Source organism: Passer domesticus, chromosome 2, assembly GCF_036417665.1.
Source record: "Passer domesticus isolate bPasDom1 chromosome 2, bPasDom1.hap1, whole genome shotgun sequence".
In the NCBI taxonomy this organism is placed as follows: Eukaryota; Metazoa; Chordata; class Aves; order Passeriformes; family Passeridae; genus Passer; species Passer domesticus.
The window spans coordinates 107,456,808-107,483,474 of record NC_087475.1 but is presented as its reverse complement, the minus strand read 5'-3'; the positions used below and the strand labels follow the sequence as shown (position 1 = coordinate 107,483,474).

At 53.0% G+C, this 26,667-nt stretch overlaps 2 protein-coding genes across 10 annotated transcripts in view; one reads left to right on the top strand and one right to left on the bottom strand.

Moving 5' to 3' along the window:
• The window catches only part of COPS7A (COP9 signalosome subunit 7A), a 19,189-nt gene extending 5,289 nt beyond the window's left edge, over positions 1 to 13,900 (bottom strand). The window contains exons 1-8 of one of the 5 annotated variants that reach the window (XM_064410448.1): positions 5,867 to 6,132; positions 5,708 to 5,783; positions 5,183 to 5,271; positions 4,906 to 5,108; positions 4,332 to 4,437; positions 3,837 to 3,988; positions 3,659 to 3,724; positions 2,900 to 3,517 (exon numbers count right to left, since the gene is read on the bottom strand). In XM_064410448.1, coding sequence (XP_064266518.1) covers positions 3,685 to 3,724; positions 3,837 to 3,988; positions 4,332 to 4,437; positions 4,906 to 5,108; positions 5,183 to 5,271; positions 5,708 to 5,783; positions 5,867 to 6,028 — 828 coding nt within the window. In that variant the 5' untranslated portion in view covers positions 6,029 to 6,132 and the 3' untranslated portion in view covers positions 2,900 to 3,517; positions 3,659 to 3,684. Of the gene's footprint in view, positions 1 to 2,899; positions 3,725 to 3,836; positions 3,989 to 4,331; positions 4,438 to 4,905; positions 5,109 to 5,182; positions 5,272 to 5,707; positions 5,784 to 5,866; positions 6,135 to 13,518 lie in introns of those variants that run through there. The other 4 variants (XM_064410449.1, XM_064410450.1, XM_064410451.1 and 1 more) reach the window with 4 other exon arrangements.
• PIANP (PILR alpha associated neural protein) lies at positions 13,817 to 26,667 on the top strand. Of its 5 annotated transcripts, none has more exons than XM_064410454.1 (7): positions 13,817 to 14,004; positions 14,298 to 14,468; positions 20,767 to 20,835; positions 20,978 to 21,564; positions 21,700 to 21,781; positions 22,017 to 22,244; positions 22,389 to 26,667. In XM_064410454.1, the coding sequence occupies exons 3-7, from the start codon at positions 20,819 to 20,821 to the stop codon at positions 22,408 to 22,410; spliced, it is 936 nt and encodes a 311-aa protein (XP_064266524.1). In that variant the 5' UTR covers positions 13,817 to 14,004; positions 14,298 to 14,468; positions 20,767 to 20,818; the 3' UTR covers positions 22,411 to 26,667. The 5 variants fall into 5 exon arrangements, with proteins under 5 accessions (XP_064266524.1, XP_064266527.1, XP_064266522.1 ...); XM_064410457.1 differs by having other exon boundaries at positions 20,767 to 20,863; XM_064410452.1 differs by having other exon boundaries at positions 13,818 to 14,004; positions 20,975 to 21,564.

Below are 26,667 nucleotides of genomic sequence, written 5' to 3'. Positions count from 1 at the left end.
CTCTCCTACCTCCTCCCTTTTCTGAACCCCTGTGAAAGCCCCATGTAGGTACCCAAAGAAGGGTTTGCAATGAATCACTGCGCAAGAGCTGTCAGACTTTCTGTGCTGGGGATGGCAGATCTCCTGCTCCTCATTTTGGGATGGACATTTCTCTGTACCCTCTTCTACTGCCCCCTAAACCTGATTCCTTTGCAGGGCTTAATGTGTCCAGGTATTTCTGTTCTCCTGTACTCAGGTCTTTTCTTTGGACAAAAGTGGGTTAAAACATAAAGACATTTTAAAATGAAAACTTATAATGCTCAGTACTTACCTCACTCTTGCCATCTTCAAAGTGATTTATAAATGTTAACTAATTAATTAATCTTCACATCTTCTCCAACTGAAATTCAGAGTCACGGCTGAAGCGAGCAGAAAAATAAAAACCACGGTTTTCAGGTGAAGGGCAAAGGCAAACCTATGCTCCTGCCCTCTGTTTGCCATCCAGCAAGGCAATTTGCAGCAATACTTTCATTCTGCACTGCAACCCTCTCATTTATTTTTCAGTCCTACCAAAGGTCTGAAGTAATTTTATGTGCTACCTCCAGCTTTCCTTTTCTTAATGGAGGTCTTAAAAGGTGTTCCTTTTGAAAAGTAAACAAAATGGAAGACTTTCAGAGCTGTGTTTAATCCCAAGCTCTCCTAAAATCCATAACACAGCCAGCCTTGAGAGGTACAGGTACACAGAGGCAAATGGGAAGGGGGAGCAAAGCCAATCTATGGCAAGCGCTGCTCCCAGAGGGATGGGCTGAGCCTGGGACACGGCGCGGAGCTGGCTGTCATGGAACAAAGGTGTGGCACAAGGACACAGCCGGATTGTGCCAGCTGTGACTGAGCTGTGAGGATCCAAGTCTGGGCCTTCAGCACAGCCTGGGGCTGGAGTGGCGAGCCCAGCCAGTCCACATGCTGGCTGCTGTCACCCACGTGTGGAATTTGTGCTCCCAAGGTCGATGGCAGTGCGTGGCACAGAGCTCAGGCACTGCTCTGCCCAGCCTTTGCTGCACAGGGCATCACACGAGCACTATCACACACAACCAGCCTGGAACTCTCAGTGCTGCACTCCTGGGATCTGCAGCCTGGATTTAAACTGTGGATTCAGGGCATTGAGACAGACCCTTTGTGTCTAATAGCCAGAGTTTGGTTAAAGATAGCAAAGCCCAACAGACCAGAGAAGAGATGAGACACTCGGGCAAAGAGCTGTTACAGCTGCTCCTCCCAAGCAGCAGGTTCTTGTGGGACACAAATATCCTCCTGCAGTACTGCTAACTTCAGCTCTCCCTGGAGGTGCCAGTGCTCCAGCCCAGCTCCCGCTGGACGTCAGCCAGTGGCTGTTAGGACACGTGCTGTGTCCGGCTGCTCAGCTCCATCCCAAGCCCCTTCTCCTCAGTCTTTCTCATCACACCCCAATGGCTTTGCAAGCAACAAATCTTTCAAGAGGATGTGAGGCGCCAGACATTTGGCAGGTGCTTGACAGGTATCTCCTCCCCTGCTGGCACCTCGGCTCCAGACCAGCCCTTCCCAGGGAGCTGAAGATGGGATACATATGGGCGTTATTGTTTCTGCAGACAATCGCAAATGCAGCCAGCGCAGCGCCTCTGCTCCCTGACAGAGACAGATGAAGGTGACGTGACGCAGAAGGAAGAAGGCTCAGGTGATTCAAACAAAAGCTGGAAGCTTTGTCACAATCCCTCCCAACAACTTAGGAAGAACAGGATTCATCAGGGAGACTCCCAAATTCGTTAGGTCTCTCTAGGTGGGCGTTCAAAATCCTGGCCCAGCTATCCACTCGTGCTCCAGCAGCCAGATTTGTGTCTCCCATCTGGACAACTTCATCCCAAAACTCTCCTACTTGGCACTTCTGTGCCAAGTGCAACAGCAGGGGGGAAGGTGGGGAAGGTGGGGCTGCCTGAGCTCTTGGGAGACCCCAGCCAGTGAGAGCCATCATCCCAGGAGAGCTGGCATGTCCCTGTCCCCAGCAGAGCCAGCTGGTACGCCCAGCCCTGTGACCACACACAGAGGAACAAAGCTGCTGGGAAGTTTTAGGAGTTCATGGGTTCAGGGCTTTCCTGCTGACAGTCAGTGCTGTATTAGAGCAGCCTGGAGTTAGCAAAGCAGGGATATTGCATTAAACCTGCGTTTTGTGGGGTTTGACATCTCAGATGGCACCCTGCTACCACCAAAACAGGCACAGACTGACCCCCTGCCCTTCTCAAGGCCTGCTCACACCTACATTGCCTCGGCTCCAGCTCTCACCTGTCTGCACAGGGAGCTGACCCAGGAGCAAACCCACCCCAGCCAGTGAACCCAACAAGGCCCCATAGAGACAAAGCTCCCAGCTTTCCTTCACTGGATTATTTTTTTCCGTGGTTTGCTCACACACAGAAACACAGGTTCAGGGAATCAAATTTTAGTCTTGGCACAAGGCGCAGAACCAAGCGGGGGTGGGAGTCATGGTGTCAATTTACATTTACATCAGCTACATGTCGTGGAAAGGCAGTGTGACACTGACACCCGTCTGACTCGGCTCCCAGCCAGCCTCCAGGAAGCATCCTTTGAAGAACCCGAGTTAGTTTTTTTTCCTGGGCATCTCACAGGAGTCACTTTGACTGATTTGGATTTTTTTTTCCCATCCGAGAACAGCTTGTGCAGCATCTATCCTGTGAGAACTCACACATGTGGGCACTGACTCTGTTACCTTCACCTGTCAGGCAAGTCCCTGCACCACTTTCCATCCTGTCCAGGATCACAAGACACACAGTATTGACACAAATAAAGACTTTTTCCTCAGGCACTGCACCTTCCTCTGAGACTACCTAAAAATCACCTTTTGAAGAGTCTAGAGGAAAATCAACCACACAAGAAACACTTTAAATAAGATTTATGATTGATTTCTGTTTTATGGACTCTCATCCCAACAGAGATACTGTGGCACTACCTTTGAAAAGGGAACCTAGTATTTTGAGGATATTCCACCCCAAAATGGGACAAAGGCTCTTAACATCACAGCTTATTTTGGTACCTCCAGAACTGGCATACAAGGCAAAGAGATGCCGCCCACAGGAGCGCAGGTTTGTATAGATATGTCCATAGATCTCTATTTTTATTGTTTTATATATATTTATAATATATTTTTATACTTTTTAAAAGAATCCCTTCAAAAACTACCCTCCCACCTAGCAAAACAAAGATTAAACAATCAAAGACGGTGTCCTGGAGCAAAGTATCCCAGGGGGGTCTCATAGAGCCAAAACGACTGCTGCGCACCAGCACCCTCTTGCCAAGCTTTTGTGATGCCCTGGGGGTGCCAAGGTGACTGTCACACCTTTATGGCTCCTGAAATTGACCTGTCAAAAGACAGGGAGAGAGAAAGAGAGAAACACGTGGCCGTGGCTACGGGGCTTGAGCGGTTGGGGAAACAGCAACGCGTACAACCTGAAGCTCAGAGTGTGAAATGCTGCGATGAAAAGGAGGGAGACGCTGCCTGGAAGGTCGGTAAAGGAGAAAGGAAAGAGAACAAACGTGCAGCAGAGTTAGCTGGCAAGATGGATTTGGGAGAAGAGCTCAGAAGCATCACACGTGGGACCCCTGCTACCCCTCCATCCCCCGAATCTCTTCCTCTCACCCTCCCAGTTGTGAAGGGAGATCCAACTAGTTTGATTTAGACCAAATCTTCGTGCTGCCCCGGAGCCTGCGGACACAGGGAAAAAAAAGAAAAAGAAAAGTTCAAAGTGGACGTTCAGGTTCACATCTCCCTTCCTTCCTAAGTGCACAGAGAAAAGCGCTGTGCCTGCACTGCTCACCCTTTGGCTTTGGAGGTTTTCTTGCTCGCCTGGCGCTGGTTGGTGCCAGGGGCTGGCTCCCTGAGCTCCGTGAGGTGCTGCTCTGGGTCCTGGGACGTGGCTGCTGCAGCGGCTGCTGTTGTCACTTTAATGGTCTTCTTCAGGTTGGCCACCTGCAACAGCAGCACAGCAACAGCGAATGGGTTTCCCAAAACTGGGATTTTTTGGCTACGGGTTTTTTAGTTGCACTTTGAGTTTTTTAAAAATGTGTTTCTAAAGGAAGCCCTGGAGCTAAGAGCTGCAAGCTCACATCAAGAGCCAATATCTGTCCAGGCCCCTGCACTGCAGAGGAGCATTAAGCTGATTTAGGACTCTTCTTCAGGCACAAGTCCCTGGGGGGTCTGGCCTAGGGAAAAGGCAATGCCTCACTTCAGCAAAGACTGTAACAACCACAGGGTACTGGCTGTAGCTGTTTTAAGGCGAGGGGCTTTGGCTGCTCCCTCTGTCCCCACTCACCTCGCTCTCGATCTGCTGCTTGAGGGCCAGCTGCTGCTCCTTGTGCTGGTTGGCCCGGCTGACCTGCTCCTCGATGCCCGACAGCACAACCTCGCAGCCCTGGCACCTGGAGAGGGGAGCCACAGCTGAACAGGCCAGGGAATGGGCACAGCGCAGAGACAAACGTGAAAGGCAGCAGATTTCAACTCCAAAAACACTGCTAGGTGACAGCTATGCCAGACAGGGAAGGTACAGGGGCGGGAGACTGATGTAATAACGCAGGGAATTATGTTATTGTCTGGGAGGGGGACAGGTAACACAGCCATGCTGGGTTAAGAACTACAGATAAACACTCAGGAAGCCTTCTGGCAGCAGCCAGTGCTGTGCAAAGGCTGCTGCATCCCCATCACCCCTCTAGACACCAACAGGGGAATTATTTTTGGAAAATTACTTTCTGTTGGAGTATGGGGAAGGGGATGGAGTAGGTCACCTCCCAACACCACCCACCCTCAGCGATACACAGAGGATCCAGGGAAGCCACAGGCCACTCCTGCAACCTGTTTTGGGGTGTTAGTACCGGGGGCTTGCTCCTCACCACTCCTGCAACGTGCGGGTGATGGTGCTGAGCTCCTCCCTGCGGATGTCCCTCCCAATGCTGTAGTCCACCTCCAGGCGCTGGTTGCGCTGATCCAAGCTCCCTCGCAGCACATCTGCATACACAGCCTCAATCACCAGGTCCTCCAGCTGCCGGACGTTCTTCAGCTGCAGCTGCTCCAGCAGCACCGAGTAGGGGATGCACTGTGGAAACACGATGGTGACTAGCAATGGGCAATCCCGGCGGGAGGACAGCTCAGGAAAAACAGGGCCACTACCTTGATCTTGGCAGCCAGAGTGACGACGGACAGGTGCCTCAGTTTGTTCTTCTGGGCCTCTGTCAAGGGAGGGAGGTTTGCTGCTTCAGCTGTCACCGGGGGAAAGAAGGGGATATTAGAATTTATGCCTCGTTTCCCAGTGCTGCACAGAAGCATCCGCACCACACCCGTCTCTTAAAACGTCTGCACATCAATCCCCCAAGTGCTGCTTCGTCTTGCCAAGCCACCCCCATCAATTCTCAGCTCAAAAGACCTTTTCTGAGCAGCCTTTCTCCCTGCCACCCTCAACTCAGCCTTTCGAGCTGTCCCATGGTTATTTATGCGGCTCTGCACATCCCAATGGATAGCTAATTCCCTCCCTGGCCCCTCAGAAACGTCGCTGTCAGGCTGCTCCTTGGCAGGGGGCAATGGCAGCGTTAATCTCCCCGCTGGTCCGGGGCCCAAAGCGCAGCCGGGCGCGTTCCGGGGGCCCAGCCCCGGCTGCTCGGGGAGGCCCTGGGCGCGGATCCCGGCCCCGGCGCTCACCCAGGTAGTCCGCGTAGGTGCCGTAGGCGAAGATGGTGAGGAGGCGGAACACGGGCGAGAACTCGCCGTCGGCCAGCTGCGGGGACACGGGGTCAGGCGGCGCCGCGGGGCCGCGGGCAGGCCCGGGCGGGGCCGCGGGCAGGCCCGGGCGGCTCTCACCTCGCGCACGGCGGGCATGTCCAGCAGCTCCCCGAACACGTAGATGCCCGGGGCCTCCAGCACCTGGTGGATCAGGCTGGCGAGCGCGGCGCCGCGGGCCGCCTTGGCCAGCAGCAGGAACTGCTCCTGGCTCTGCCCCGTCACCTTCCCCTCGGCCGCCATGGCGGGGCCCGGCCCGGTTCGGCCCGGCCCGGCCCGGCCCCGCTCGCTCGCCCGCCCGCCCCCCGCAGCCCGGCCCGGCCGCTCCCGGCCGGCCCCGCGCGCCCGCCCGACACCGCCGGCGCACGGCGCCCGCTTCCGCGTCTGACGCGCACCCGCCGCCCATTGGCGGAGCCGGCGGCTTGTCCCGCCCCCGCCGCTTCCCCATTGGCCGGGCCGGGCGCCGCGCGGCGGCGCAGTCCCGCCGCCAGGGCGCCCCCCGCTGGCGGGGCTGAGCGCTGCCGCCCGCGGCCGCCGCGTGCCTGCGACGCATTCCCGGCCATTCCCGGCCATTCCCGGCCATTCCCGGCCATTCCCGGGCCATTCCCGGGCCATTCCCGGCCATCCCCAGCCACTCCCGGCCGCCCTTGTCACCCTGCCATGTTCACGTTCATGTGCCCGGGCCGGCACGGTCTGCCTGGGGCGCAGCCTCCCGCCGGTCCCCAGCCTTGGCGCTGCTGGTCCCGGCGCTCAGCTCCGTTCTGCGCTGTTTCCATGCCCTGCTCACCAGCAGCGTCTGCTCCCTGTTCCCTTGTTTTTCATGGCCCGCCCTCTGGATGCTGAGCCATAGTGAGACGTGTCCCAACAAGGCAATCACTGCTAGGTCAGTATCCATGTGTTTATAGGTCTTGCCAGTCTGGTGAATATCTCCGCTTCATCCCTACACCTGGAAATGTTCCAGGCCAGGACTGGTGGTGCTCTGAGCAGCGTGGTCCAGTAGCACACCTCCCTGCCTCCAGCAGGGGTGTTGGAACAAGATGATTTTTAAGGTCCCTTCCAACCCAAACCATTCTGTGATTCTGTGATTAATGTTGAAATAACTGGTGAGAAAACAGGTGCACTACTGTACGGCGTGGTGTTTTTCGCATCTCAGTGATCTATTCTATAAGCACCACACCGGAATTAAAAGAGGTGCATGGAATACCTTGTGTGTGCCCACACATCGCTCTCATTTTTGCTTTCACACCATTAAGATCTCACTATTTCGGGCAGTGTTTTGGGGATATGTAAATGTAAAAAATCTTATGTTGCAAAGCACTGTACTTATGTATTTAAGCTGTGCGTTTCTTAAATCCCTGCATGCCTCCCCTCCTCTACTGCATTAATTTTTACAAAAAAATGACTTTACTATCTGCTGAATCATTAACCATCGCACTTGTCAAGGAATGCATCCCTGATGCAGGCAGGGTATGGCCATAAAAAGATAGTTTAAACGCTCCACAAGGATAGAAATGTTTATAGTGCACCTTAAGTACCTCTTCGTGGGTGTGTGAGTTACAGCAATGCGGTCATTGTCGAGGGCACGGTTCCTGTGCCAGGTGAGAGAGAATAGAAACTCATTTGGGGGTCATTTGGGGAAAAAACCACCCACACCTTCAGAGCTCTTCTCATCCTGTATAAATCACACGGCAGGCAGAGGTGAGTTGTGAGGGGACTGGGAGGAGTGCAGTCAGCACGCATTGCAATAAGCAATATTAAGCTGTTTGGCCAAGAGTTTCCAGTGCATCACCAATTTCCTCATGGCTGGCTCCTTCAGAAACCCACAATGATTTTCCATGAAGGAAAAAGAGGCAACAAACTGATGGCAGCCCGATACAATCTGTGCAGCGTGGTTTTGGGATGTTAAAATCGTAGAGCCGTCGGGGCAAGTTTGCACTCCAGCACGTGATTGCCAGCAAGAGATTTGGTCTTCAGCTGGATCAGTTGAGCACATATCAAAGGCAGTTGACTTGTGCTTTGCCAGACTTCTGTAACATCTTGAAATAAGTGTAACATCTTGAAATCTTCATCTGGGTAAAGTCTACAGTTGTTAAGGTTTTACTTGCCAGTATCAACAACTCTCTTCTCTTGCTTTGACTCCAGTTCTTGTCACACAGCTGCTGTGGCTGAGTCACGGGGAAGGCTCCTGTGGGGTACAGTTCTGCTCCAAACACAATTTCAGAGCTGGAAAACATAACCCATGGCTGCCTTGAGGGGTTGGATTGTTGTCTCTCAAGCTCATTTGTACAGCTCAGGGTCATCCTCTTCAGTCCCTAAGGCTCCTTTAGTTTTGGTCTCCCCACTGAGGCTGCTGACAGACGGAGGGAACAGTGTGGACAGCGATGGTCAGTGTGAAAAACTGAACTTCTAACACTAATGATCCTGCCATGAAGATTAGGTGGACATCACTTACAACTAATTCCAGGCATAAGGAGGAAAAGAGGTCTGAGTGCTGGGCCAGAGAAACAAACACGTGCCCTGAGAGGGGAGGGCACCCAAACCCTCAGTCCTGCTTTTGTAGGGCACATTTTCATTTATGTGCTCTGACCATCTTAGCATTGAGATGCCACAGTCTCCTTTGCCTCAAAAATCTGAAGCTGAGCAAAGAAACTTCTCTGTTCATCCTCCATTGGTAACTGAGCGAGGGCACAGTCCATGAGCTCTCCTAGGAAAGTGCCTCACACCCGGTGGCTCAGGGCATTGCTGGAAGCTACCCTGGGTCCTCAATGAACGGAGCAGTGAGGAGCATTTCCTATGCTCAAGTCGGGTAAAATGGGACCAAGACACATTTCACCCAACAGGCATTTCTTCAGGAAGATCACGATGACCCAGGGAAGCAGGAAAGTCTGTCAGTGTGTATTCTCAGAGCCAGCAATATTTGGGCTTCTCCATACAGCAGGATGAAAGGAGAGGCAGGGCAGGTACTGTTGGCTGAGAGCTGTGAAGGCAGATTACAGGGCAATATTGACAAGGGCACCATCTCCTCCCTGCTCTTCCCTCCCTGTTTCTGTATTTAGGCCTGATTCACCGTAGCCTCACACCTGCTGTCTTCACTTACACCAGTGCAGGGTGCATTCAAATCAGGTTCAAACGTAACCCTGCTGATTTGTAGTGTTTTATTACTCTCTTCCCCACCCCCTTGCCGGCTCCTTCCATCTCAGTTTTATCTCTCTATCGATCTGTTTCTCTCACACTCTCTGACACGCTTGCTGCCTTTCATTATTAGTTAGATAAAGCCTGGCAGCCTGAGCATCCTAGCTACATGATGCTCCCTCTGGCTCCTTCTCCACTTTGGTCCCAGCTCCTCTGTCCTGTATGCTGGGTCCCCATGTTTTTGTCTGCTCCTTTTTTATCCTGCATCAAGGGCAAAGACCAGAAGGTCCTTTCCATGATTCAGATCCTGTGCTCTCCAGATGAGAAGGTCATTGTCTTCACGGGTGCAAAAGTCATGGGTAACATCTCCACAACTTAGCAAAACTTTGGCCTCATCCCTAGATTGGAGTGCTGGGTGTTGAAATTAAATCCCAGCCTCCTGGAGTCAGTAACTTCTGTGCTTTTGCTTTCCTCACAAAGCAAACACCTATCTTTATGGTCACAGGGAAACTGTGAAATGTGATTTTCATGTAACCAAAAGAGCCGAAAGTAGGAGGCGAAGAGTGCAGATGAAAGCAAGTCTGTACGACATTTCATAATTTTAAGATAAATCTTGTGACACGGAGACGTTCTGTGTTGTTATTTCTGAATGTTTGGGATTTCTGATCCTAGCTGTAACCACCCCCTAGCATCATCCCTCTCTTCTGATCTCGCTCTGATCTTTACAGAAAGAAACCTCCATTCTCTTTGTGCTATAGATCCACTTCCTTTCCTCTCTGCTCACTGTCCCACTTTAAAGCTGTAGAGCTGGGCTCATTCTAGGTTGTTCCCTTCTTCACCACCGCAGAATCCAAATAACTTGTCAAAACACTGAAGACATTTTTTTCACCAGTCCCTCTCCAAACATAGCAGAGTCACATCTCATGAGACGATTTTTCACAACTGTGTGTAACACGGACTCTGAGACAAAAACACTGTAAGGACAAGGGAGGCTGCATGACTCTCTTGGATACCAACATGATACAGAAGGCTTTTAACCCTTTAGCTTGTACTGGGCTAATGCACACGGGGGTTGCACTTCAAATCAGCCCAGTACCGGCTGCTTGAGGGTAACTGCATGGTAATTCTTCCTCTGATCTGCTCTCAGAGCCCTCAGGATTCTGCAGACCAGGAACTGTCTTCCAGACAGGCCTCCGGTTGTGATTCAAAGACTCCAGAAGAGAGAGGATCCTGCACTTCACTGGGTAGTTTGTTTCTGTGATTAATCACTCTCCAGTGACTGGCTCTTGTTATTCTCTGCCAGAATATTTGGTAGACTTTTCTCCAGGAAAGGAGTGATACTGCAAGCAAGTCATGTCTCGTTCTGCTTTTTGATATATTAAACAGGTTGACCTCTTTAAATTACTGAGATCTCCAGCCTTCAGATCACCTTTGATTCAAAGTTATTTTTAAAATATGGAGCATAAAGCACTGTACAGTTTTCCAGCATGAGACTTACTCAGACACACAGAGAGGTTTAATCGTCTCCTCACTTGCCATCCTTACTTCTGTCCTTACAAAGACAGGAATCACTTCAGACTCATTGCTGCAGCCTGGACCACTGATCCTGTGTTCAGTTTTCTGCTTCTTACAACCCCCACATCTTTTTTGGAGCACCTCTTTTCAGGACTGGAAGTTGTTCCCTGTAGACATGGGCATTTTTTTCCTTTTCGTGGCTGTACAATTTGCTCTCAACAGTCTTATAAGAAATTTTATGAGAATGGCCACCTTACTGAAAGGGGCAGGTCACTCTGTCCTGGTCCTATCCTCATTATTTTTAACACTCTAACAATATTTGTGCCCTCAGTAAATTGTGTCAGAATGAACTATATCTGCTCACCAAGCACTGAATAAAATGGTGAGTCATACCTGACCCGGGACTCCTTCCTGGGCATCCACATGAGAAACACTGCCACTCAATGGTGGGCTTCCAGGGATGACCTCCTTTGTGTTTACAGGGCGTTAAATGGAGTTAACCAGCTCACTTAACCTCCTGCTCTGTTAATGTTGCATAACACTTTTTTTTTCTTATCAGCGTGCTTTGGGAAATTAACACTTCCAGAAGCCTGGATAGATCTAAGCCATCACCTTTCCCAAACAAACCTGTAGTCACATCAAAGACTGACAAGAACAAAACAAGTTTATGCAGCAAGATTAGTTTCCTCCAAGCCAGGCTGATTGGCATTAACTGGAGAATCTCATATCAGCTCTTTGTTGCTTTGCCTAGAGTTTTTCAGGTCTTCTGTTTGCTCTTTACAAATATTCACAGGGCACAGTTCTCTTCCAGTCTTCTGGGATGTCTCTGATATTCCAAAGCTTATTAACCATTTGTTTGGTGAGCAGTAGGGCAGAGGAAACTGGGTTCTCTGTGGACTTTTTTCCTGTATGTTCTGTACTTTCCACTGCCATACCTTCAGCCGGGGTCTCTTGATGGCACCTCTTCCATGGCTTGCCACGTCTGTGAGGGGCAATTTCTTCTACAGTCTACATCAGTGGGCTCCCCCACCACTCTCTAACATTACATCGCTTTTTTTTACATAGATCAGAGCTCTTTGTTACATTTCTAAAATAACACAGCTTTCCCAGCATTTTCTGCTTAATCTTTTGGCCTGCTGGATGGACTGCTCTGACCTGTGGGGCTCTGCCCAGCAGCATGGCTACAGGCTCTGTTCCAGCAGAGGCATTGGAAGCATTTCTTTCCTCTGTCAGGCTGCTGTTTTTCATACAATTTGTTGGAGCTTATTTACCTTTTAGAATCTCGTCATTTTGTCAAATCCATGGCAACTAACAGACAGACAGACCGACAGGATTCTGCAGGTAGCAAGGCAACAACATGGGTCTCTCTTCCCTTAGGAAACAACAGTAAAACCAGCAGCAGTGGCCTGCCCGGGCTCAGGACTCCTGGGTGTAAATGATCTGTACGTGATCACTGCCAGACAGAAATAACAGCCAGTAACACCTGATTCCATCTCTCCCCTCAAATTTCCATGTAATTTTACATTAGCTTTCCTTTGAAAAGGGAACCAAACAAGCCATTCAATTTATATCACGTAAGAGTGAGGTACAAGTGACATCAGCCCTTGAGCTCTCTGTTCCCATCATCTCGACAGCTTTCCTGACTCCCCCCACCATATCTACCAAGGTTTCCTTGGTCCCTACAAAATCCTGCTCTTTGTCCTCTCTCATATTTCTGACTCCTTTTGCTGCCTTCTGTAGTTTTACTCTTCAGGGGGATTTTCAGTGTTTGCGTCATTTGGATTTTCACCCTTTAGCTGACCTTTCCCTGGTTGAAATTTCTCCTCTGTTTTGTGCTTCCCAATTATACTAAACACATTCGTCAGGATTTGAAAAGGTCAGAGAGAGCCTGTGTGCCTGATGTAGCCCCTTCCAGAGCTTTCTACCCTCTGCTACTTCCAGGTGAGGAAGCAGGGAAAGAAGCACGGAGAAGGAGACAAGCTGAACGCTGGCTTGTGCTGCTCCACCATGTCTGCGCAGGGGGTTTCTTGGCATGAGAGAGTGAGGGATCACTGAGCAGGCTTTGCGCAGATGATTTGAACAAGTCCTGTGAGAGCTGGAGATGAGAAGGCTGGAGTGTGACAGGAGCCTGGCTAATCTCTGACAGAAAGCCCCGTGTACATGAAAGGGACAAAAGCCGGGGGGTTTGGCGTGTGCCTGCCTGGTGGCACACAGGGCTGCAGCATCTGACACAAACCTGGGCCGTGACAGTGCCCTCCTCCCACGCCACGACCTCCCGGTGACAATGAGCCTTAACACAACCCCGTCCCCGTGCTGATCCTCCAAACACACACCGACATCACTCCCAAACATGTGAAAAACCTGTTGACTCTCCTAAGCATGCTCACAGATTCACACACAAGACTCAAACATCCTGGCATGGGAAAGCTCGGAGCAGCCTGGTTCATTGGCATAGGAGCTCACAGGAAGCTTAGTGAAGAACAGACTCACACCCTTCAGATATCTGTCCAAAGTTGGCACAACCTGTTCTGGCCATCCTGCCGTGCTCAGGCTCAGTACTTTGTGTCCATTTGTCACCTGCTTCCATCCCTCATGCAGTGGCAGGTTGCTTTACAGCTCAGTGCTGTCTCTATTATTTCCTTCTGGTATTTTTTTTGTCCCAGGGTCAGTCACAGTCTTTCCTCATCGCTTTATGATGAAAAGTTTGATTGTTTTTGAGGATCTGAGGAAATTACTGTCTTGCTTCCTCATATTTCAGGCCCTGGAGTGGAAACTGTCTCTCTGTCATTGACTTTCTTCTCTCGCCCGTTGGTTGCTCAGCTGCTCCCTTCTGATTTGGTCTGTGCTTTCTGTTTGGTTCTTGATGGTGGAGGGAGATGTTCCCTGTGAAACACTCGGCCCCTCAAAGGCACATCAGCTTCTTTCTTTAATTTTGCTGTCACATCCCTACCATTTCCAGACGCATCCCATCGATCCCTGGCAGAAACGCGCTTGGGGACGCGCTCAAAACACCTGGGTGATCCCTCAGCGGGTAAAACACACCTTGGAAGGATCCCCCTCCTCCCCCCCTTCCCCATAGCTCCTACCTCCCCCATGTGTCCCAGGGGCTCTGCCCGTGAGGCTCGACCGAGCCGCGCCGCCTGCCCCGCCGGGGCCGCCCGTCCGTCCGTCCGTCCGCCGCCCCCCGCCCGGTCCCGCGGCGGCCACGGGGCCCGGGGGCCCGGGGATGATGGATGCGGGGACGGGGGCCGGGGGGCGGGACGGAGGGCTGGCATCTCCCCGAGGGCACTGCCGCGGGGCGGAAAGGCGAGGGGCGGCGGGGATGAGCCCCGGGGGGCGGCCCGGGGGAGGGGGATCCCGGGGGGCCTCCGCCCCCAAGGACGGACCGGTCCGGGGGTGGCATTCGCCGGAGCGAGCTGGAGCGACGGGTCCCTTGGAGACACCTCTCTCCATGGCAACCTAATCGCTTCCTGTGAAGATCCCGAAATAACCGACGAGCCGGGGGAGCGGAGCGGAGCGGAGCGGAGCCGAGCCGAGCCGTGCGGGCAGCGGCGGGAGGCGGCGGGGGGCAGGTCCGGCGGGCGCGGGGTGCGGGAGCGCGGCGGGGCGGGAGGGAGGGAGCGGGAGGAGCCTCGGCCGCCGGGGCAGGGGGCTCCGGGCCGGGGGGACGCGCTGCCCCCGCCCCGCCCGGCCGCCCCCCGCGGGCTGCAGCGGGGCCACGGCGCCGGGCGCGCCCGTGCCAGCAGCCATGGGGTTAACGGGAGGCAGCGAGCGAGAGAGACAGAGACGGAGAGAGAGAAAGAGGGGCTGGACCAGTCCTCGGCAGCTGTTTATTTCAAGGCATCTCTCGCTCCCTCTCCCTCAGCCAAGGCTCAGCCTCAGCAAACCTTCCTCCTCCTCCTCCTCCTCTTCCTCCTCCTCCTCCTCCTCCTCTCCTTCCTTCGTCCTGGCCATGAGAAGCACGGGCAGCAGCAGCTGTGCTCCCCCAGCCCTGTGCTCCGCCGCCCCGGCTGCGCCCCGCTCGTCTCCCCGCAAGGTAAGTTCATCCTCTCGGCCCGGGCTTGGGGGACACAGTGGGGACGGGGCTGCAGGGGCTGCAGGGGGGAGGGGGGCTGCATGCCTGTCTCCAAGTCATCTCTCCCCGTCTCCTTCCCCGTGTCCTTTCTCCCCTTTTTTCTTTTCCCTTTCCCCATCTAGGTGCTCTGTCTCCTTCCAGCCGGCTGTCTCCTTCCTCCCCCTTCCTTTTCCTCCTCTTTTAGTCGGGGCCAGGGGATGCCTGAGGTGCCGGGAGGGAGGGGGCACAGCCGAGGGATCGCTGCCTCTTACCCTCCAGCTCCGGGCTCCATCACAGACCTGTTGTGCTGGAGCACTGGAGCCTGCGCTGAGGAAGGCGACTTCAGCCAAATTGGCGCAGCTGGAGAAAGGAAACGGAGGGGTCAATCCCACCTCCTGCCTGGCCAAGGGTGCACCATGCAAGAGAGAGCGGTTCAGATGTGGAGACTCAGCACTTGGAGCACTTGGATGCCCGGGAACAGTAGGAAACTGGGAGGCAGAAGATTGTCAGACTCATGACATGTATTGCAGGCAGGCACTAGATGGCAGGGGACCGGCATCCTAGAGTGCTGCTTGGAATGGGGCCACACTCACAGTTCCCAAATGCAGGGAGACTTAAGCTCAGAGGACCATTGATGGGCTTCACACGCCCATTCCCTTGCTATGAAAACATCCAAATGCAGCATCACCCTTCCAGCCCTGCATTCTGCCCCAGCCTAGGATCGTCATACCCAGCCCCTAAGTGCTCACCCTGGCAGCCTGGCACGGAATTCCTACCGGCAAGTCACTGAACGCTGCAGGACCTGCACTGACTCAGGGCGAGCAGTGTCAGCCCCCTCCGGGATCCTGCTGGATCCTGCCGGGTGCTGCCACCAACCCTCTCAGCCTCAGACGCCAGGTAGAGCAGCCTGATGTGAGCCACTGCATTCCAGTTGCCAGCCCCCAAATTCAGCCAGCTCTAGGAGGTGCTGCCCCCAGCCCCACACATAGCGGGAACTCTTTCCCTGGATGGGCTTGGCACCTCCACCCCAGGGCACCAGCATTCGGATTCACAGTCCCAGCTGCCAAAACTCCTCTGAGTGCAGCAGAATTGTCTCCTTGGGTCATCTGCTGTGGGATTCCTCCCCTTCCCTGTCCCCACCCAGCCAAATACAGCAGGGCATATACATAACCTCTTTTCACCAACACCGGGGTTCGTGCTTCCTGCTGCCACACCAGCAATGACTGCATCTCTGCCTCCTGGACCATGAACTCCGGGGTGTTCATGGCCACTGAGAAAAATACAGGGGTGGTGATGCCCAGGGCATCACGCAGTGTGGGGGGGTCTCACTGCCAGTGCCTGAACTCACTCTGCTCAGTGCTTGGAGAGAGCTGCTAGGTTCCGTGGTCCCAGATCACAGTCTCGTATCAGTAGCTGTCACCACAGCCCTTAGTGCTGGCTGGTAGATTAAAAAATGACAGCCAACCTAGCATTCCTTCTCTGTAAGGAGGGCTGGGTCCTCCTCAGGTTTGTTTTGATTTTTTCATCACTATTTTGAGTGGAATCGTTGCAGTGGGGGAGCTGGGCGAAGCAAGGATTTGCATGAAGCTCTCGGTGCTGCGGGGTTGCTAATGGTGAGCGTTATTTCAGCCAGCAGTAAGTTTCATAATCTTGGCCCAGCTCTTGTGAATGTTCCATTTTTCAGGGTCATGAGCCTCTTTACCCTTCTTCCATCCCTTCCCCCTCTCCCCAAACTGGTTGGCAATTTCATTGTTCCAGTGGAATATATCCGTCATGTGAGGTCATCGCTGCATAAGGAGAGGTGATTGATTGCTTAGGTCACTGGGGCCTGTCCCATGCTGGGCTTTGAATGCTGGTTTGGAGACCTTGAACCGGACTCTGTGCTGGAAGGCCAGGCGATGTGGGGTGCAGAGGGGCACGGTGATGCATTCCCGGCAGCTCGAGTCGCCGAGCAAACAGACTGCTGCATTCTGAACTAGCTGGAGTGCTCTGAGAGCAGACAGCTTCATTCCTAGAGGCACAGTATCACAGCAGTCAAGCTCTAGATGTTACAAAAATACAGATAGATCATCATCTGCCAGCTGAGCCAGACAGAATCGGGTGCAACTCTTTTCCCATCCCCGGATGGAAAGAGCCTCTACCCGCTCCTCACTAACGCGGCTTGTGTGCGCTTGGCTTCATCCAACTGCTCTCCAGTCAGAGCTGATCTCGGCTAGGCGTTGAGAAAGCTGTGAGATTCTCAGATTTTAAGGCCAGAGGGACCATTTTGATCATCGAGACTGACCTACAGCAGAGCACAGGCCAGAGAATTTCACCAATTTAATTTCCTGCGCCAAGCCCATAACTTCTGATTGAACTGTAGCATCTCTTTTAGGAATACAGCCAGGCGAAGGCTGCAGGCAGTAAGGAATACACCACCTGCCTAGGTGAATTGTGCTGGAGTGTGACCCTCTTTATTAATAGTATTGTTCCTCATTTGAATTTGTCAAACTTCAGCATTTTGTAACAGAAGGTTACAGATTGCACTTGATGCGAGGGAGCTACAGCACACGGCTGGCACCTTGGTTCTTTTATTCCTGTGATGCCTTTTTTATTTGGCTAGGATTTATCTATGGCACTAAGGTATACGAGAATCCTGAACACAGAGAAGGAGTAAGCGAATCCTAGGGCTTTCCTGGGGCACAGTAGTATGTGAACTCCAGAGCCCAGGGTGTCACATTCAGGGTTTATTCCGAGCTCCCTGATCTGAGCAGGAGTGCAGCAGACTCTGCTCCTAGCCATTTGGTAGGATGTAAATTCCCAGCTCCCCTGGGAATTTACTGAACTGCTATGTATGCTTTGGGGCATGGCTACTGTGATCTGCTCTCTCATGTCCCAGCAGCGGCAGGTCCATGCTGCAGGAGACTTACAAAGAGGGAGGATGCACAGATGGGTGTGGAGAACAGCAGTAGGATTCATGCTTCCATCCTGCAAATGCATGAGAGCAGCTCCTAACAGATTAGCCCCAGTCTGGAGTGATGGTGGGGCCCATATGCAGCAGCAAAGAACAGTGTAATTCTTACTCACTGCTTTCAAGCACCAAGATTCACAAACTGAGCTCAATGAAGTGCCCCGGGGAAATAGCTTTGTCATTCACACTCTGTCATCTGTGCATCACAGGACCAGAAGGCTGAGATGAAGGCTCTGTACCTAGAGTGAAAGTATACATGTTTCCTGTTCAGACTCTGGGAGTAGCCCTGTCCGGTTTTATTGCCATTAGACCTGGGAAACGCATATGAAAGCAAGAGCCTTGCCATGAGGTAGTGGTGCAGAAATCCAATCTCTCTGCTCCGGCACACAAAGGCTTCTTGAATGGTATAAGGTGGGATTTATACTCCCAGGTAGTGAGAGCATTGGCATCCCCTCCTCTGCTCTGAAGGTCTAGCAGTTTATTCAGGATCCACACTGGGAGCTGCATCCAGAGCTGAACAAAGGGCATGTGTTACTCTTGCCCTCCAACGCAGGAGGGTCGGTGCCCAGGACACAATCCTGCTGCCGGTGGCTGACCGCAGAGTGCCCCAGACATGCTTTGTCTGCTGTTTAGTCAATAATCCACAGGGACATCCATGCTCCATTTCGAACATAAACGCTCCGAGCACGCTGGAATACAGCCTGCATTGCTTGGTGTTTTCACTTGAAACATTCCTTTGCTCCCACGCCCTCCATGCCATGGGAGACACCTCTGTCCTGCTCCCAGCTCCTCCACAATCAGCCCTGGGTGTGCCAGTGCAGGACACACTCTTAGTCTTTGGCCACGACCTCATCAGCAGATCAGAACGTGTGGACGAAGACCAACCAACTTTGCAGCATTCCTGCACTCATCTGGAGTCGCTGTTGGGGTGGGGGCATCGGGAATCACCAGCTCTTCACTCAAGGCAGCAGAACCCATGCACAGCAGTGTCTGCAGTCTGAGGCTTGCACCCCCACGGGTGGGCTGTCCCCTGCTCGGCATCACGTGCACAGGAGGCGGTCAGTGCTGGGGCTCACCCCTCCTCAGCTCATTCCATACGTTATCTGCTCCACAGGCCTGACATTTAGACAACCGTGTATGAAAGCCATCCAGGATTTGGCTCTGTAGGGTATCTCATTCCCAAGTTTTCAACCCTGGAAGTCCATAGACTGGGTGTCATTGTTGGAGCTCTCAATCTCAGCTTAGAAGAACGGTGGTGTCTCCATTATGAGATCTCCCAACAAGCGAGGAGAGCGCATTCCTACTCCCAGGCACGCTTCTGAGGGTAGAGCCATCACTGTCAGGAGGAGTGCTAGAGGTTACATGTGCACCACTGCTGTGCCACACTTCCCTGTGGGACTGGCACTGAGGTCTGCCTGCACCTGGAGAAGGTCATCCCTGCTGGGATGGCACTGTCCAGCCCCACGTCTCCTGCTTCCCGAAGCAAAACAGCCCCCTGCCCCCAAAGACTTGAGCTGTGCCACAGGCAGAGCAGGCTCTTCATCCCAGGGAACTGCTGTCCAGTGGTGAGTCCCAGGCATGGCCCCAGGCATTCCAAGCCGCCTTCAAACCTCTCCTGCAACTTGTGTGCCTTCCAGCCTGGGGATTCACACAAGGAGGTCCTCCATGCTTGGAATTCCCTCCCTTTCAAAGTCCAAAATAAATTCTGTCATGGATTTCTGTTGCCAGACATGATCTTCCACGGCATCGTGATCATAATCCAGATGGCCAAGATCTCGCCAGTATCTGGGTTCAGAAGAAACTTGCTCCATTCTGCTGCCTCTCTGCAGAGCTGCATTTTAATACTGAGTCCCCTCCAAGGCTTAGAGGTTCAGGAGCAAAGAACAAAGAAATGCTGAGAATAGCTGCTCTTTTCTCCTCATCTTCATCTCAGGATCCCTCCAGAGACTGATCTTGCCCCGGAGGGAGGGGCAGGGCACATTAGCCAACAATTCTTTTTTTTTTCTGTGAACTTTGTTTAAATATTTAACAGAAGGAAACTAAAAATATCCCCGGTTAATGCAGCAGGAGCTAGACAGCTACTTAGTCTTGGGTGCCCTTCCTCCTGGCCCCTCTTCTCAGGTGTACATCACAGCAAGCCCTGGGTTCTTCCCTCAGGAAAAGGAAGCCTCCCACGCAGGAGGGGCTGCAGTTTTTGTTCGGGGCATGGGGTGAGCAGGGGCGGATGGCAGTAAACCCCTGGAAGCCGGGAGGTGCAGCACAGCTGGCTCAGGGCTGGAGGGGCAGGGCTGGCCTCTGCATTAACTCCCTCAGCCAAGCATGCCTGTTTCTCCATCCCGGCAGCCACAGGAGGGCATGACCGTGGGCTCTCGGCATTCATGCCTTCCTCTTCACGATGAAGGAGCAGGCTGAACATCTCACATAATTTTTTTTTTTTTTTTTTTTTTTGGCCTGTGCGTGCGGTTGCGGGGAGGATCCGGGGTCAGGCACATAAGAGCTCCCCGGGAAGGGCCGGCCAAGGGAAGGGGCTGGCAGCAGGAAGGGCAGGCGCCCTGCCCCCGGGCTGATGCCGGAGGGTGCTGAGCGTCCGGGGCAGAAATCCGACTGAGAGGACCTGACCTCTCTCTGTGCTTTTGTTGCTCAGTCATGGGAGGTGGGAAAGAAAAGGGAGGAATAGAGGAGAAAGGGAGGGATGGGACAGTGCAGAGGACATTAAGAGTGTGGGAAGGTAATTTCATGTTAGCTAAGAGGAAAGTAAATACTAAATATTTGATAGGCATATTTTTTCTCTTAAATTCTTTAGTGAGGCTGGACTTTTTCTCGCTGATTCACTCTTTCTCAGTCGTCTTGGTTTACCACTCTTATGCTTCCCCTTTCGCTCCCTCGCTCTGGCACACAATGAAGAGGCTCTTTTTTAATAAATGGATTACACACTCCACACTATAAATAAACACAGGAATTAAGATTCCAACTTGTTCCAGCGATAAGCAAACAAAGATGCTGAATTCCCCTCTCGGCCCTAAGACAGGAGAGTCCCTGAGGAAGCTGCGCATGTGCCTGGGCACGTGTGCTCCAGAGATCGCTCCTTGCTTTTGTGAGCCTTTGCTAAGGCATGTGTTTCTGGGGGGACTTGGCATGGGGGTGGGGACGATGCACCTCCGTGCATGGGGGGCATGGGAGCAGGAGAGGGTGCACGTGTGCGTGCATGGACTCCCCTTATCCTGCCAGCCGGGGCCGGGAGCTCACCTGGGGCGGCACACGCTGCCTGCAAGGAGAGAGCCGCCACCACTGCGTGAGGGGACACTGACACCCCTCCCTTTTGGTTCCCAGTGAAGAAGATGAGACAAGATCCCGACTGAGCAAAGACACTGTTGCATCTGAGATGGAGCCCAGTGCCTGGTAGGTTCACAGCTTCCCACACTGGCAGGTGAGGCGCGAAGAAAACAGGAGTGTGGGTGGTGGGCTGCTCCCGGCTGCTTGGCCTTTCAAAGGAGGAGCGTTTAGATCAGGCTCTCTTCTTCTTCCCCCCACCCCGCAGCAGGATGCCTCCACTCCTCTCCCGCATCCACTCCCTGCAGCTGTGGCATCTCCTGCTCGTCGTCTTGGCCGTCCCTCCTCCCGCCACATGGTCTCTTCGCTCGCGGGGCCCAGCAGCCCCTCGGCCTCTTTGCACCCGCCGGAGCCCCTCGGCCCCACGGTCCATTTGCATCTGGGAAAGGACCTCACAGCCGGAGCGGGATTCCCGCTCGGATTCCCGCTCGGAGTCCCGCCCGGCCGCGCCGCGGCAGCGTGCCCTGCCCGCGCGGGGAGCGGAGCTGCGGCACGTGGTGCGGCTGAGGCGCCAGGCCGCGGGGGCCCGGCCCGCCACGCCCTCGGGCTTCGAGGACGGCATGCCCTCCTCCCAGTACCCCTGGGCCATCGTGTGGGGTCCCACGGTGTCGGATGAGGATGGAGGGGACACAAACTCAGCCAACCCGGGCTTCCCGCCGCTGGGATACACCTTTGTCTCGCCGCACGGGATGGCGACGGCGCAGCCCAACTCGCACTCGCTGCTGCACAACGCGGGGCTCAACCTGCGCGAGACCCCAGCCACCCTGCGGCCCTTCTTGTTCGGGCCCCGGGGGGAAGGTAAATCTGCACTCTGCTTCTTTCACCCCCGGTCCCCCGCAGGAGCAGCTCCTTCTGCAGAACTCATCCTTGCCCTGCTGCTCTCTGGGGACCGGAGGGAGCGGCCATCACAAGCCGCACTCCTCTGTCTCGCAGGTGTGGACCCCCAGCTGTACGTCACCATCACCATCTCCATAATCATCGTCCTGGTTGCCACCGGAATCATATTCAAGTTCTGGTGAGTGGGGTTTGGGCCAATGGAGGCTCTCACTGGGCCGGTGTCTACAGGAAGCCTGTGGGCTTGGGACCCATTTGTCCCAGGGTTGCAGATCTGGTGCTGCAATCCCTTGCAAGGTTTGGCACTCGGCCATGCTGGGTTGTAATGCTGAGTGTGGCGGGGTCCATCCCCCAAACCTCTGCGTCATCAAGGGCTGCGGCTTGTCTCTTTATCTCACCCCTTGCTCTCTCCAAAGCTGGGACCGAAATCAGAAACGCCGGCGTCACTCGGGGCAGCAGAGCAGTGGGAGGCAGCAAGAGAGCCAGCAGCCCCTCACAGACCTCTCCCCCACCACGGTCAGCATCCTGGGGCCCTACGGCGACCCCCTGACCCCCACTCCTGAGGCGGAGCAGTCCAGGCAGGGCCAGGAGGGTGCAGAGAAACTGGGTGGCCACGGGAAGAATGCAGCATTCCAGCTCAACCGGTGAGTGGCCAGTGAGCTGGGGCAAGAGGGGCTGGCAGGGGACTGGGGGACAGGCACACCGAGGCAGGGCAAAGGTGATGTTGGCGAGTGGGAGGTTGGGGCAGTTTAAACGCTGACTAATTTCCAATTCCCTCTTTCCCCTAGAATCCCACTGGTGAACCTGTGACACTCCCAGGAGAGGCTGAGCTGGCTCCCCCACCCTCCTGTCACCGCTGGCGAGCGCGGACTCTCCCCGCCTCTGCTACCCCAGGAAAAAAAGCAACCTCCTTGTGCCACGGCCCACCACCACCACCACCTTTATTAACTAACCCCACCGGGATGTGCCTGGGCAAATGGACGAGCTGGGCCTCCTTAGCCTCCTGCTGGGGGAAGGTTGGGGACCCGCCCTGCCCACGCAGGACAGGGTGACGAGAGAGCAGAATGGTGGGAGGGAAGACAGCTGGTGGTGGTGTGAAATCTTGACCTCCCCAGCCCCTCTTCTAGCATATGTGCACAGACACACTTGGATCTCCATGACTCTCTCACCAGTGCATGCCTGACATCGGGGGTAGGCAAGGTGGAAAGGCATACCCCTGTCCCCGTGGGCCCTCACCCTCCGTGTGTCCCTTCCCATGTCGTGTGCTTTGCAGTGAATGTCTGGAGTTCAGTGTCTGCAGGATTGCCCGCCAGGTGACTCGGATGGTGGCAACTTCGTCTGTTCCTGAGACCTTGGCCCTCCTGAGAGTCCCAATGGTGGGTGAAGCTTGGGCAGAAGAGGCTCACAGAGCACCTGGGCCCTCTCAACAACCCATTTCCTTGAAGGAAACATTATCTTCCCCTTAGATGGAAGATAGTCACATCTTTCCAGTTTCTTTCTGCCTAACACTTCTTTGGGGTTTTTTCTCTTCAGCTTGTATCTTTCTTCCTCTCTCCATCCACAGTTTTTTCCCCTCAGTTCCCACCCCCATGCCACTTCTCTTGCCAGTTAAAGTTGGAAATTATTCCTTTAGCTTTCCAAATGTTTTGATCTTTGAAAGCCTCTTTGCTGTCCCTCTCCACCCCTTCAGCCTCCTTCACCAAGGTTTTTCTGAATAACACCAGTCTGTATGATGCTTTCCAGAAAATCCGAGGTAAAGCCCTCTGCTCACCATGTTTCTCAGCAAGTGTCCTGCACACAGCTAAAGCGTGCAATGCAGACATTGCTGGGCATGAGGAACTTGAATTTTGCTGAGCTCAGGAAGAAATTTGCTTTCAGATACTCCTGGCACAGGCAACAAGGCAGCAGACAGGACTCTGCGCCTCGGATGACCAAAAGCACTGGAAGGGTTGTCATGTACTGCTGGTAGGTCTCTCCTGGAGTGCAAGGTGACTGGAAACCCACAAGGCAGTGCTCTCCAAGGACATGAGAGAGGGGTATCTGGGCTCCCAGATGAAGCTTAATTCATTTCCCCAGCTGGTTAGAAACTGAAAGCAATGGCACAAGTAATCTGTCCAAATTGGTTGCCTGCGTATGTCCTTCAGGGCTGTGGTGGCCTGTGGGGCTGGCAGCCACACTGTCACTTACCTGTGTGAGCAAGATCCATGCATCTCCACCTCTTCCTAGCCATGGACCCATGGGTGTCACTTTGAGGATGTGCGAGATGGCAAATTTCAGCTTACCGACGATAGTTCGTCTTAGCTTTTATGGACAACTTCAAATTAATTAAAACCCCACACTGACAACCACTGAGGTGAAAAGATGCACATTTAGATAAGGTTGCCCCTGCAGTGTACAAACACCTTTGGCTGGTGGTCTGATGTCCACTGGCATCATTTCCAGAGGCAGGAAAATCACCCACAGTCTGAAGGCCCTAATGCACTGTACAAGGTCTCTGACAAAAGTAATCTTGGAGAGAGGGAAGCGGCCTTTCATCCTTTATCTCTGCATAAAAAGCCTGTTCTTTAGAGGACAAAGCACAGGGAATTTCATAAGAGGCCTGGTTCTGCCCGTTTACCCAGCTGAACCATTAGGTGTTCTCGGGTCCCATCTGACTCACTGTGAAGGGCATTTAAATCAGAGTGTAAATTACAATAAGCTTCCCAAAAACAGTAGAGATTTGGAGAAAATGACAGGTCAAATAAAATTACTGGCTTATTAAAAGCACAGAGTGGCTGAAAGATGTAGGTGGAAAAGGACTCTGGAGATCTCTAGTCTAAGCACAGGTTGATTCTGTGCTTACAGCAGGGGATATTAGTGCTTTACCGTAGATCGATCTGTTACTGAGCCTGTTCTTATTCGGGATCCATGCAAGGCCTTGGTGGACTTTTAAGCTGCAGATGAACATGGAAGGACCAGGTGGCATTTCCTTCTTGCTGCCCCATTCATTGCTGCCTCTGTTCCCCCTCTCCCTGGCACGTCCCTGCTGGGGAAGGACATCTGCAGGAGGCTGCACTGCTGATTGCTGGCAATTTGCAATACCTTGAACTGGTTGAAGTAATTTTCCAGACCAGATTAATTAGATTGTTCTTTGATCAACAGCATTTGTTGAAACAAGGCCAGAGTTTAGACTCTTCCACTTCAATGGCTGTCCTTGGAGTATCTCTTTCCACATGCTGCATGGAGAGAAGGTTTGTAAGAAAGTGGCAGGGGACCACAGGAGGCATAGTGAAAACATTTTCCAACTCTTGATGTGGGGAAGCCCTGCGCTCTCCTGGGAAGGCTTTTGTAAATTCTGCAAACAAATTAGATTTTGTTGGTTTGGGGTTTTTTCCTCCCCCTTTTACATGTCTCTGGTTTTGGTAAAAGTATCTCCAGGGAGAGAAACCTTTCATGGATGCTGTGGTAAGGGGAAAGCTGGTGAAGCTGTGTAGAGAAAACTCTTACAACAACAGAGGCTTGGGTATAATGAACATCTTTTCTAAGAACAATTTTCCTAGCCAAATACATTTTTATGATAGTCATTCAATTTCTCACACAAAACAGGTTAGATACAGGGAAACAACTTCATTGTTCTGCCCAAACATTCATTGCTATGCTTTGTCCCTGGAACAAAACACTCAGAACACATGTGGACACACAAGCTTCTTCCAGTTAATAAATAATCTCACTGGATCTGTTTTCTCCATGACTGGAGCCTTATAAACCATCTTCCCCTACACAGACTGGAGCAAGAGCATGCCTGAGGTCTTTACCCTGGCCCAGGGTAATATTTTGTAGGATGTGCACATGGACGGGTTGACAGCACCAAGCCAGGGCAGAGGACAGCACCTTCTTAGTCACAGCCCATCAGGTTCCCCTGTCTTTTAGTTGAATGGAGGAGAAAGATTTTTTTCTTTCCATTAGAAACAGAAAGTTTTTTCTTTCCATTAGAGAGAAAAGTGTGCAGGGAAACCAAGTGGAAGTGTTCACAATCTTGGGATAATTCTGCCCAACATTTCTATGCTATTAAAAGGAAACATCCAGGTGGGCCAAGTGAGATGAAGTGACTGTGTCTCTGCTGAGCTCCTAGAGAGCTCTGGCTTTTTGAACACAAGGGTGGTCTCTCTGTGAGCACAGTGAAAAGGAGGGAAGTCCTGCTTCCAAGCAGGAACTGGAGTCTCCTTCTCTTTACCCAAGAGAGTGGTATGACCACAAGGCCAAATCCTGCTTGGGCTTTCCCACCTGCTTGGTTGCAATTGGTAGGCAGGGAGCAGATCTCCAGTGTGTGTTTCCACACCTCTCCTCCAGTCCAGTTTCCCGGGGCTAACATCCAGCCAAGAATCCCAAAATTCAGAGAGGGCTATCTACCTCTTCCTCAATGGCACCCAAGTGCCCTTGCAAATCTGGTCCCTTCATTTCCCACTCCACTTCCTGATGAAGAAAAATGCTTGGAAAGGAGTGGTTTGTTCATTCCCTGTAAGTTCTCAAACAGGACCACCTTGAGACTGTTCTGAATTAAACTGTTTAGTTTTTCACTCTGACAAACCACATCTGTGGCACAGCCTTAGAGCTGAGACCTGCAGCACAAAAGTCCTGGGTCAAACTCCAGCTCCCCAGCTGCATCCCTGCTAATGCCCCACTGTCGTCCTGGCCCTACCTGGCAGGACCATAGAGAGAGGTCCCCTTCCTTCACCACCTGCTGGCTCTCCACTCCTCTTCTCCTGCTGTTTGCCCTCTCCCACTGTTTTCCCTCTTCCCACTCTTGTCCTGTACCATAGTCTCCTCCTGGTTCTCTGTCCCCTCCTACTGTTTCTCTTTCCCTACTCCTCTCTTGTTCTCCCTTTGCCACCCGGTCTCGTTCTGCCACGGCTTCCATCCTCCCCTCCAGCCTCCCCCTGCTCCTCTGCTCAGTCTCGCTCTCCCCCCTCCCGTGCCCTTGTGCGCTGTGATATATATTTTTGTAGGATTTCTCTTCTCCTTGTGGTGAAATATTCAAATCTTGTGGGATGTTAGTTTCAACATTTTTAAATAAAACTTTGCAAAATA